The sequence below is a fragment of the Mya arenaria genome, chromosome 14 (assembly GCF_026914265.1).
Source record: "Mya arenaria isolate MELC-2E11 chromosome 14, ASM2691426v1".
Classification (NCBI taxonomy): domain Eukaryota; kingdom Metazoa; phylum Mollusca; class Bivalvia; order Myida; family Myidae; genus Mya; species Mya arenaria.
Window position 1 is genome coordinate 9,488,264 of NC_069135.1, and position 13,232 is coordinate 9,501,495.

Below are 13,232 nucleotides of genomic sequence, written 5' to 3' on the forward strand. Positions count from 1 at the left end.
TTATTTAAGTCCCATACCCCCAAAGTACAAATAATAGCATTTCCTCACTTTTATACCTAGCAACCCGAACCTATGTTTTACTAAAGATTTATTATTTTGTACTGATTTACATGTAGTGACGTTTGAGTTGCAGTTTTTTATGTATTTTGCTTTGTTGATCGGCACTGGAGATGGTATATAACGTGTGAAAATATTTCAACCACATTAGAATACCAATTGTGGTTGATACATTCACGTCCTCTCTAATACTACAAACCATATTTAAAATTATAGTAAACATATAGTTGACAATCTTAGTGAATGAACACTTGTAGTAAAGGGGCGGGTTATATTGATTATACCAGCGCTATTGGCTGAAAGACAGCCGTACAATTTTTGCGGCAGTGTTAGAGCGCTATAGCAAAATTTCTACGGCACTTAATCAGTAACAGTGCAAGAGGTGGAATACTGTATGTAAAACTTCTAGTTTGTACGTTCTCGTGTACGTATGTGATAAACGAATGAATGGACATTTGCATGACCGGGAGGCAGGGTTAAGCCATGCGGCATGTTTGGGTCCTAGGGTTCTGTGTACTGTTGTACGGAGCGCCCAGAATCCCGGCTCAGGACCCTTTACCGATGCACTTTCTTGGCAAAGGTAAGGTTAATCGAATACGATCTTATTCTTGTATCTTAAGTTCTTTATATATTTGCACATATACTAATTACTTATTCAATCGTATTTACGTTGGTTCGTTGACAATTTCGGAGTGAGTGAAATTAATCACTTATTCTGCATTCTTTTTTTCAGAGAGAGGAATACAATTTAGTGAACCCATTACAGTTTTTCCAGAAAGGATATACGAATATGAAGATGAACACCAGGGGCGTTCTCATTTCCATAAACGGAGTGTTAAAGACTCGTGGCATCAAAGTGTGGATTATACTTTAAAAATTAATGATAGGGATGTAAAAATATGTTTAACTAATAATGAATATGTAGTGACGCCAGAAATAGTGGTGCAGCATTTTAATGGTAGTCTTACGTGGCTGGAGGAACAAGGCTCTATCGGGGGTTTATCATGTTTCTACGAGGGTCAGGTGAATGGGGACACCGGCTCCCGGGTCGCAGTTAATCTGTGCGACGGAATGGTACGTATCTAACGGTTCCCTTAGTATATCGGATATTTTGGTGACGTTAATCTCTGATAATAATAGCATTTTTCATTACATGCCGCACGTCTAGCTTTTACTGTTTGACAGAGCTATGGCATAATGAGAACGGTCTTTAAATATGATTATCCAAGTGCCTAACTAGAGGTATATATTATATAATTATATTTGTGCATAATGGCCATTATTTGGTCCATGCGCCAAACAAAACAAAGTAAAGGCCAGTGTAACACACATTATGAACGGGTATTTTACAGATCGTCCCAAACATTAGGTTGACAGGAGACAGTCGGTCATTAAAAGGTTAAGCAATCAGACGTATGTATTTGTGATGTTAATTGAAATTAGTCTACCGCCTAGAGGGACGTTAAGGTTACAAAAGTAATAATGCATCGTTAGAAAACGTACGGCACGGTTCCTGGTATACAAATCTTTCGTGTATTTTATGCAAACTTATATATCATGTAAAGATGGTAGGTTTTTGAGTCTGCTAATGACGCAAACGAGAGGTTCTGTGCTACCTATGTATATATACAAACTGTATAAAGGCAAGGCCTATGGTAAGACTAACTTCACACCTGCTGGCTGCTTTCTGATAGCACCGGTAGCTTGACTCTCTCGTTTGCTTGTGAAGTATGATGGTGCATAATGTATTAATCAAGATACTACCGTAGCTGTGTGGCAGTCTATATGATACCTGGACGGGTTAGCCAACCAATGACATAATGTGCCGTAACGTAGTGTGCTTGTTGGAAGTCTTTGCGTCTATGTTAATGTCGGGTGGTATCAATATTGTTGTAATAATTTGATAGCTAGTGGTTTCAGATGTCCGAAAAGAGACCCACTTTTAGCCAGTAATAGTACACTGCGTTAACTGCAAATTTAGGGCGGTTCAAGGGATTGATTTTAGAGGGGCGTTATTTAGAGGCACAACCTTTTTGGGATTCACTATCACTCAGAACCGAAATTCAAATGATTTAACATGTTGACAGGGAGCAAGATTTTTCCGATACTGACAAAAAGTAATCTTGGACGAATTTAAGGTGGGGGAGGGGCGGGTGTGCCCCCCCCCCCCCCCAAATCTGCAAGTGAAATATGCTGTAAGTTTGATTGGAATCGTTTCCTGAAATATTATAAATACTGAATAAAACTAATGAGCAGGCAACCGGAATGAGTGTCTGGAGGAATACATGGTAAACCTCAACATGGACCGAATGTAAATTGGTCAGAACTATCGGGACATTAGAACATACTGAACCGCCGTTCTCCAAATGTAAACAGAAACTGATGCTTTAAGGTCAGGTATATAAATACAATGAAACTTAAGAAAATAAAAGTTGTAGTTTACTAAGATGAGGGTTTCGCATTTGTATGAAAATTGTCGAGGTTTATCATTAAAGTGCGTGTTACCGCAATAAAATCCGAATACACGAGGTCCAGCAAGGCATCTTGTGGCAATAAATATGATTTTAAAGACTTTAATAGTGCTCAAGACTAAATGATAGATTTACAAATCACTGAACTCGATATATCTAATGTTTCAGTCGAATGAAAATGTCGCACCGCGGTCTGAAATGTATGGTAAAAAATGCAGCAAGAGTTATAGCCTTTGGTAGACCGTTTAATTTCAACAAATTAACACTTCTTCGTGAATAATGGGGGTTAATGGAGCCCAAAACAAAGGCCATGCCGCACAAGAGGTCACTAGTCCAAGTTCTAACCCGTGCAGGCCATACCGGTTTCTTAATTTGGCGTGAAACCACCCTGTATTTGAGTTAACTGAACCTTTCGGCATTAGGTTACGTATCTTGGCCAGTTGTATGTCTTCCCTTACATGGATTATACCATTTATATCAGTAATACCACTAACACGTGGTGGTGTACAAGTTGAACACACATGTTTTTTTACTGAAACAAAACCTCCGGCGGTTCGTGATTAGTTCTGTCAGTCAATTCTTCCATTACCAGTCCTCTATCAGGCTATCGCACGGGTAAATGATGGGTATTTTTTTGCTACTCGTGTTGCCTACACGGTGATTTTAGCTCCTGTGCAAACAATGATTGTCGGTTACCGGTAAAAGGGATCATGTGTGATTAAGGAAACTTATATGTTAAAGGATGTGTCAAAAGTAACGCCCTGACATTTCCCACATATGTCCCTCTGGTAATGGAAACTAAAGTGTGAGGGTTTTTTTAAATATTACATGCAAGTTTCAAATAAGGCATAGTGACCGATTTTCTGTCCACCATTCGTTATTATTAATAAGTAATAAATTTCGAATACATTTTATCAAAATACTGATGAGCATGACATAGCATTCGGTCCATTTCTCAGTCGCTGTCACAAGCATTTGGTCCATTTCCCAGTAGCTGTGCTTTTTTTCACCCTCGGTGAGCTAAGAGGCTTTTAGGGTTAAACTGTCAGGCATCATGAAGTATGATTGCATAACCCAGATATTTACTATCTTATGCATTGTCATGTCAGAGCTGAAAATACCAGAACGAATGAATTTTGGCCTACACTCGGCCACGCTATCGTTTTGTTATTTGATATTTTTTGTTTATATTAATATTAATACACGTTTAGTATGCGTTTTCCGTTATCATTCATAAAACCGATTGGTTCTCCAAATGAATAATTGAACGTGTGTATGGTCGAAGAATCATTAAATCGTACGCTATACTTGAATTGTCGCGGTATTGTTTGTTTGTAGGAAGATAACTGAAGAATGAAATGACGACAGCGTTGACACTCTTCTAAAGCCGTATAATGCTCATCAATATCCTAGAGGTGGTCCGTATGTGCGTGTTTGGGTAGCGCTCATTCTTATTTTCTTCCATCGGCCCCACTCCGGTCTCGGTCATAACCCGCTCGTATCCGCCTTTGATCATGTTAAAAATCGTACTGTTCGCTCATTTACAGAATATAGATATCGTGTGTAAACAATAAGTGTTGGTAGGTACTTGTGAAAGTATGTGAATAATTCATAGGTGCATTCGTTCTGAGATCATGCTAACGGCTCAAAGTTCACTGACTCACAAGTTTCTCGCAAGATTTAATTGTTCATTAATGATCAGTTCAGCACCCTCGGACTTTCACTTGCGTTGTTTACATATATTTATGTTTTATTTACGTTCCAACACCTAATGTGTGCCAATACCAGCAGAGACCGCCCCTGCACGTAATAGGAAGCACACAGCGCGCGCGAGGCACTGACCCCATGCGCCACGTGCGCTCGTGCTTTCAGACTATCTGGCTACTGATTTTCCGCTAACCACATCCAGATTAGTGGCTGCACAAATCATAACGTAAAATATATACATAAATGTAATTTCTAACCATATTTTCTGTCTGAAATTAAATATAAAATTATTCAATACTCACCGCTTTCTGGTATCGGAGGCAGAAAAAGGCGTTTTATTTGAGTCTTGAAAGTTAACCAATTATTTATTCTGATATTTGACTTCTGTAGTGTATGTACTACATAAGTTATTGAAAAATGTTGCAATTGTTAATATCGGCTGATCATAACCGATAACTGGTAATCTTTCCGAGACTCGTTTTATACCTGTTCAACTTATATTTCAAGAACATTAAGAAGGCATACGAAGTTATATTCACAGCATGAGGAGAATTATTTGCTGATATATGTCTGGGGTGCTCGGATTATTTAAACAGATTAGCTAATCTCATTATTATCTAGTTCGTAGTGTACAGGTAGTCGCCCAGTAGAATCGGAGAACTGTAGAGTCTGCTGCATCAGCCAAAATATATACGGTCGAAGCATATGCATCAAATGTTTATGGGGATTTCGAAGATGTAGAATAGCACATATTTTCAGAAGACATGTCTTGTGCGAGTCGTTGTAGTCAAGCCGCGTCACCTATATGTATAGTTTACCGGAAGCCGACGTTTAGTTGAACAAAATTGTCTACCAAGTTACGTCCCTTAGTTTCAAAATTGACATTTCTTGTATGACCGGCGACAAAATACTAATTTATAGGGATTTTGGGGTTGACGTTTTTATCAGATAGTAAATGTGATCAATTTGATCAGTTCTTCTTAAATATTAGCTCAAAATGTTGTAAACTTGTCACAGAGACATTTGTGTTCCACAACGAAAATGAGCGTAAACCGAGTTGCTCCTCATTTTCGTTAAATCTTAAACCAGTTCCGGACCCGATTCTTTTATTTGGAGATTTAATTATATTACATGCAACACCCTTTGTAATACTATTTTAATTGAAGTTTGCAATTCCTCATACTTTTTTTATTTCAGACTGGATCATTCAGTATAGATGGAGAACACTACTTCATAGAACCATATACAGCTGGAACAAACAGCAGTGATCTTAATCACCAAAGTGCAAACTCTATACCTCACTTCCTTTATTCATGGACTCATTTTCAAATGCATAATCATAGTGAACCTTTGCATTCAGCAGAGACAGGTATGTTTAATTTGAATATGACTGAATCATATGATCAAAAAGAAGATTATAACACTGAAATTGGTAATATTTGCAGATAATGATGATACTATCAAAAGATAGTTATTATTATTTATAATTCATAATAATATTATAACAGTTTTATTGCCACTAGCATCAACATAATCTCTAACTCTATCCAAGATATATCACCTGCCAGATTTGATCTATTTATGTCATCATCATCATCATTATCATCATCATCATCATCATCATCATCATCATCATCCTCATCATCATCATCAACATCATCATCATCATCCTCAACATCATCATCATCATCATCACCACCATCAACATCACCACCACTAATACTTTGATAGGATTGATTTCCTTGGTGGTACATGTCAGAAATGAGGAAGCCTAGCCTTTGGTTTTTATGCTAATTAAACCAGCGATATCTACTTGATAAAAGAGTGTTTTTTAAAACACCTTGGAATGTTTCCTTTTGTATTTTGACATAAATGAGATTGCACATTTTACTTACAGTTCAATGTTAGAGTTTAACTGTCTTAACTATTGCTTACAATTGCACCCTCTCTGTTCAAGTGTTTAACATTTATATAACATTTCCAATTAAATTTTAACATTTAAAGATGATATATTTAAATGTAGAAATTTAAATCCACTCATCATATATAAGGCTTTCTAAAACAAACATATACTCAAAACTGTCATTCAACTTAATAGTTGTAGCAATTCAGTTCAGTTGAAGATTACAAGTACAAGCCAACAAGAGATGGCAACTTGAGTTTATGTTAATGCTTAATCATAAAAGTAGCCACATACATACTACTACAACTATCTGAAAGCACTGGAATAAATCAATTATATCAGTTTAAGTTAAAGAAATTATAACCAAATGCCTCTACAATGTCATTGGACAGCAACTGGTCATTTACAACATGTTTCGAGTGTCTGACAACGACTTAGCTGCAAAAGATGGAATTCCTCATGATAAACATTAAATGTTTAGTAGATGAAATTGTCTACAAAATTTGTTTGCAAGCAATACACATATACTTTTGGTATTATTGCAGACATTGCAGGAATCCCTAAGCAAGTCAGTGTCTGAACCTGTTTTGTGCAAACTTGAGCTGTTTGAAATTCCTTTTGCACATACTAATATAAAATTATTTGGTGATCATACCAAGGAGACTGAAACCTGCTCACTGATCAAAATACAATTAATAATCTAAGGTTGCTGGTTTAATTTTCTGGCCAGAATTAATTAACTGGGCTGATAGGTTATACCTGTGGAATTTTAACTGGACAGTGATAGAGATAGATAGACAGTTGGTCACTAGGTCAAGTTGCTAGAGAATTTTCTGCTGCAAGATGAACAGTTGAGTCACAATTATTTTTACACTTTCAAAAGAGGGTTTTACTTTGGAAAGGTATTTTTGTTACAGAGTAACTGTGATCTCTTTATTTATGTCTGATGGGCAACTGAGGCAATGACTGAGGTGAAAGGGCAAGGTAACACTTATCAGATTAGACTAAGGCTGTCAGAATTTCTGGCATTTCCTCAGTCAGATGCACCCTGCAATCAACAGCCTATTATAATGGAGCCTATCAGCTCCCAAATTTTATCTGTGGTGCCAGGATTAAGGTGGGGACAGGGAAAGGAAACCTTACAGAACACTTTCAAGACATATGTTACAAATACCAGATTCTCTGACATTTTTAGATTTTCATACATACAAATCCATATTTCTGGTATTTGTATCTCCTTTTAGATTGATATTATAACCATACTGTTGGAGTACTGTTCTACCTTCTGTACAACCCACTTGGTCCCATTTTTCACTGCTGGGCTCACATGACCTGCCTGCAGCTCCCTCTGTAATCATTTTCAATTCTCTGCAGCTTATCTCCCCACCACCAATTAATGTCCTATTAAGACTTAACACCTTGTCAGCACTCATGATAAGTGACATTAAACAAATGATCTGGAAAATTATAGGGTTTTGCTTAGGATTATCTCCTAAGTCATTTTTGCCATTTTTGATGTCGAGCAAATAATGTTGTATGTTTTTCATGTTTGATTTTTAGTTGGAAGAAATGTCAACTAGGGAAGAAGAGAGAGATAATATGACATATATTAGGTTGTCTAGACCTTCAGTCAGAGACAACTGCACAGTCTCTGTATCCTGTAATATGTAAGTGAGAGCAAAAGGTCAAAAGGACAGATGGCTGAAACTGCAAGTGGTGCAAACAGTTCAGCCTTTATTGTTCATTAAGTTACAGGCTTTTAAAATATAAATCCTCTATAATCTGATTATGTTTATTAAATAATTTTTACACCTGGGAAATTTGTTTGCATATGTTGTAGCTTTGAATTTGTTTATTTACAATTCCAAATGTAGACATTGCTCTGTTTACACTGTTGGAATGAAGTCTGAGCTCTGATCCATTTTCCATATTGGCACCCACCAGCCTGTTTGCTTAATTTCTGGGGCTGGTCATTATAATATATGTTATTAATTTCTATGAAATGTACTTGGCTTGGAGAGTACTATGCCGTTCCATCACGGCTACAGAACCGGCTATGCTGCGACTACAATACTGGCTGTGTCGCAACTGCTCATTGATTCTTTTTTTAATTTTTTTAATCATGTATGAAATCATTGGTTTACATCTGTTTTGTTATTTAATGAAAATGGGCTTCTTAACTTCCATGAGTCATTTACATTCATTTTCATCTTAATTACAGTAATATATCAAACTCGAAAAATGGTCTGTCAAAATTTTACTGTTTTCCGTAATAGCAGATCAAACGTTCTTGTGTTATACTGTCAGGTGATAAGAAGGGACGATCACTAAATCATAACAGATACTTTGTCATCATGCATTGTCAAGGCAAAAGATGACATTAGGTATTTAATCGCACTGTACTGTACTGGTTTTATCGGGTCAAGATCGACCCATTCCCTCCTTTAACACCCACAACTTTGTCCTTATTTATTTGTATTCAATAATCAGGCATGATTTGTTTGTGGCTGATGAATATTACAGATTATGTATTTAATACTTGTCCGGTTTTGATAATTTGAAAAGATTGAGATATCCTTTTTTTACAACCTTTTCACTGAGTTAATCATGAGTCCCAGTGACACAATGAGGACATTGGGGCTTTTGTTGTTACACTGGAAGACACACCCTTTTCTATGATCTGACTTGTGACCTAAGAGACAAAAGTCATCAGCTGGCAAGGCTGAAAATGGGAAGTGCCATGTTCCCCTTCTGAATTTCTTTTCAAAAAAGTGTGCATTAGCCAGTGCAAAATGTTTGTGTCGTTTTGTGCACAGTATTGTTCTATTTCATTGAAGTGAGAGTGGTGTCATGTAGTTGTATCAGTGCGGCAGATAAACACAGATACCACCTATTGCTCTCTGTGTGTCTCTCATTGTGCAAGAGGCATTTTGTATGGAGGAAATTCACCATATGCTAATAATACAAGCTTGCATGAAACAGAGGGGAAATATGGGTCATACAATTGGAGTTTTTTTAATCAAACGGAAAGGAATCCTTTTGTACAAGTATGTAAATAGATGAGTGACTGGGGTCACCACGACAATTACACAATAATGAGCCAGGGACGGAAGGCAGGATTTTAACCCACAATTAATGCTCATTTCAAGGTCATTTGTATGCTGGCTTGGGTGGAAGATATGCCAGAAATTTATCCCTTAAGTCCTTTGTAGACGATTGATTTACAGAAATGGTACTTTTTGGTTGTTTGAATATTAGTCATGGAATACTTCATGCATCATTCTGCTTCATTTAATTTCCGTTGAGTCAACGATGTTTTGGCTTTTAGAATATCAGTCTAAAAGTATGCTTTTCTTTAATAAACAAACACGCAAGTATGTGAGATGATAAAAGGATTGCAGTATATTACTGGTGGTCTTACCTCTTGCAGGTAACAAATGTTTTAATGACCGATAAGTTTGAGGCCTCGTATTAGAAATAAAACAATGTCTCGGTATTGTTTAACAACTGTTTTATAATGGGCTGTTCAGGGTGAATATTTGCAATACATCAAGTCATATTTATTGTTATAGAATGTTGAAACCAGACCCCAGCCATTAACCCAGATTTAGTGATTAACCCAGAAATCCTTCGCTGCAACTGTCAGAATCATTAGCAGTACTTAAAAGAAGAACAGAAGGATGTTGAATTATAACATGAGTACTGCTGAAACAGTTTGCAACATGTTCCATAGTTGGAAACTATGCATTGATGTTGATTGCTGAAGCTCTCAAGCAGGAATGTGTGACGTACGTTATCTCATAGATATCATTAATATTTACTCTGCGTCTTTTGTAAACAAGTGCTTAAAGTACTTTTTTGGCAGTAATGTTTTTGTGCACTTTTAGTTATTACTAAAAGACTGTCAGGTGATGATGCAATTTTGAATGATTAGTTACTAACATGGTTCGTACTTGAATGGCTGCTTTGTAAAGAATTTACTCTCGTTATGCTGTACATATTTGATATCCTATCAACACAATGCATTACATTAATAAGCAAGTTTTATTCCAGTAAAAATATTGTGGTTCAGACATAATTTCAAAAATAATGGGTCAAGTTTCCATACATATGTTCCTATCTTCATTTATATGGAAGGGCTTATTGCTATTTGATTAACAAATCATTTGTTGCCATTTTCAAGATTTTCTGCAGCCGTAATGATATATAAAGTTATGCGAACAACTCGTTTATCACAACACTGTTTTATCAACTTGTTGTGAATATCACAAAACATACACCTCTAAATAGCATCTTCATTCATAAGATTATACCATTTTTGTAAAAAGTGAGATGACTTATAGTTTCATCAAATAAATTGCCAATTACACTGTGGTAACAAAGTAGTTAATATGCTGTCATGAACTTCAAATAGCCCCAAATTGTTCCCTCATATGTATATCATTTTCTGTGCCCATTACGCAGAGGTAGAGTGATTCATTTCTAAAATGTAAGGTTGCTGTAACCCTGTTCTTGGCCATGAGGTTGACAAACTGTCCTTCGTTACACCGTCTGTCATTTCATTGGTAACATTATTACCAAGGAGACTGATATGTACATGTTGCAGAGAAAACAAATTATGTAATGAAATTTCTTTTATAAAAATCCACGTTAATGTTTGACTTGTTGTATTAATGTTTAAATTATGTAATGATGTACCTGTCAATATGTACAGCTGTTTGATATGGGGATGAAGAGCAAGTTCTGCATAGAATAATTCATCTGAATTCACCAGCATATATTTGCTGTTACATTTGATATATATTCAGTAACATTGACAAATTGTTCCATTTGCACTCTGATCACACCCATTTGTCAGTGAAATCTGTGAAATAGCTCAAAGAGGCTTTTAAATTGAAATATCGTATGTGATTAACTGATACCTTTTATGTAAAAAGCAGTTAAACGGTGATTTAAAATATGTGACAGCCTTCTTTGCAAAAAATACTAACATTTTCAAGTTTAATGTGTCTGCTTTAACATCGTATAAATCTGATATCCCTGTAGGTAAGGACTGTCTATCTGACTTCATCTGGACGAGTATCTGAATACCTGTATTATCGTTGTTTCAATATTTTGTAATTTTATTGCTTAAAAATATTTATGAGCAAAAGTATATCGATTATTGGTTGTGTATGACAGATTTGAGATAAATCATTTTTCATAATATGCCAACATCATTTAAATGTTGTATGTGAATAACTGAATCAAAATCTTTTTAATGTAATCATTACATTCCTTGCGAGTGTGTTACAATTGAGTTGGGCAATGGTTTTCATTTGCTTTTCCTTGACAAATTGACCAATTATATAAGATCTAATAGGAATAATGTTAATGCTACATTTTCCCCATAATATGGACAATGGAAAGTCCAGCAACCCAGTCCTTACATTACAACACTGTTACCAACTCTGTGAGATCCAGAACTTTAGCTGACATTATGAGGTTCAATGACCTTGACCATACACATCTTGACAGAAAACAGTCCAGCAGTATAGATACAACATCATTAAAGACATATTACAGACAAAATACATTCTCATGATACAATCTTCTACATGAACTTTATTCCCCATTACATCAGATACGGAGAGACATTCAGTTTCATTTCAGGCCCGTCTGTTGCTTGAGGAGTGGGTCATTGGGCAAATAGAACTTCCAGAAGTCACTATTGTAAATGAAATCGGACATTTTTGTGTGGTTGTAATGAAACCATTTGATAATGAACAGTTTCGAAAATTGCTTGCATCTTAAATGTCAGTTATTACCAGTTCTTAAATGTGAGACTTTCACCATAAAGGTTGTTGACCACAAATGTAACAATGTTCAAATATTATTTTCCTACAAAGATTACAGTGTCTTTGTTACAAGTTGTAATTGGTGGTTGATGTCATCTGAGTCTGGTTTTGGGTTAGTCCATGAGGCTTTGTCACCACGGTAACAGAATAAGGGCACTGACCGAATACTCTCGGGCTACAATCTGCTGTGTCAGGAGTTGGATTTTATTGTCTTGGCTGCCAATGTACTTATGTTATGGGGTAAAATTATTGGTTATAGTATTACTATGATTACTCAAAGAAGGTTCATCCTTCTTTATGTTTCATAAAACGATCGTAACAATACATGATGGTATTACTGTAAACTATAGGGAACAGTCTGACAATTTTGACTTTGTATGAGATCGGGAGGAATAGACTTACTTTATTACATGCACTAAAACCACTTTCTTAAGAATAGTACCCTGTGTATATTAAATTTTCTGAAGATTATGTTTGTTGTTGAGGTAATGTTAAAAAGCCTTTAGGAAGTTTATTGATTTGTTCTTGGTTGGCCAGTATAAAATGGTGTCTTTTTGTGTCTGTAACAGTTGCAGGAGTAAGAAAATGAAAACTAGTCATTCTGCAGTTGATCATCTTTTCCCATACATGATATGGAAAATAATTTTTGTGTGGAGCAGATACTAGTTCTAGGATGTTAACAGGTTTCTGGTCCTTAAGTCAGCTGGTTAAAGATGGATGGAAGAAAGTAACGGCCCATTTAACTCAGTTATAATAATGTAAATTTCTAACAGAGCACACACCTGTCTAGAAATGTGTCCGCCCGCTTCATGGCTATCATAATGGGCAGGAAGTGAAATGCTATGTAATTATTGTGTGTATATATGCATTGGTCCAGCAGTCACTGAAGATCCATGTTATTAGCGTTTGGTTTATACTACTTTATTTTAGCTTTATTGTTCAGACAGATAAAAGCTGATGTAAATCTCTCCCTAGTACTTTTCCTGGGTAGGAACTAGTACTGGTGGCTGTTTCAAACTTAAAACCTCTTTGGTGAGAGACCATCTATACCACTAAGATCACTCTCACTGTTTTTAATTAACATTTACTTTAATACTCAAGACTCCAATTTGCAGTGACAAATTGTGTAAATTATTCATAAATAAACATTATGTTTATAGCTAGTCTGCTATATCTGGTCTTTATAAACATTATGTTTGTATATAAAATATAAGTTTTGATTTATCATTGTATTCTGCAGTGATGATGGGCAGATTG

The 13,232-nt window shown here is 35.9% G+C and overlaps 1 protein-coding gene across 1 annotated transcript in view; it reads left to right on the plus strand.

Annotated features, from left to right (window-relative positions):
• The first annotated feature begins 340 nt into the window (after nucleotides 1-340).
• Nucleotides 341-13,232, plus strand: part of LOC128217126 (A disintegrin and metalloproteinase with thrombospondin motifs 9-like) — a 91,315-nt gene continuing 78,423 nt past the window's right edge. Inside the window, exons 1-3 of the mRNA XM_052924028.1 lie at nucleotides 341-637; nucleotides 791-1,131; nucleotides 5,433-5,604. Coding sequence (XP_052779988.1) covers nucleotides 541-637; nucleotides 791-1,131; nucleotides 5,433-5,604 — 610 coding nt within the window. The 5' untranslated portion in view covers nucleotides 341-540. The remainder of the gene's footprint in view (nucleotides 638-790; nucleotides 1,132-5,432; nucleotides 5,605-13,232) is intronic.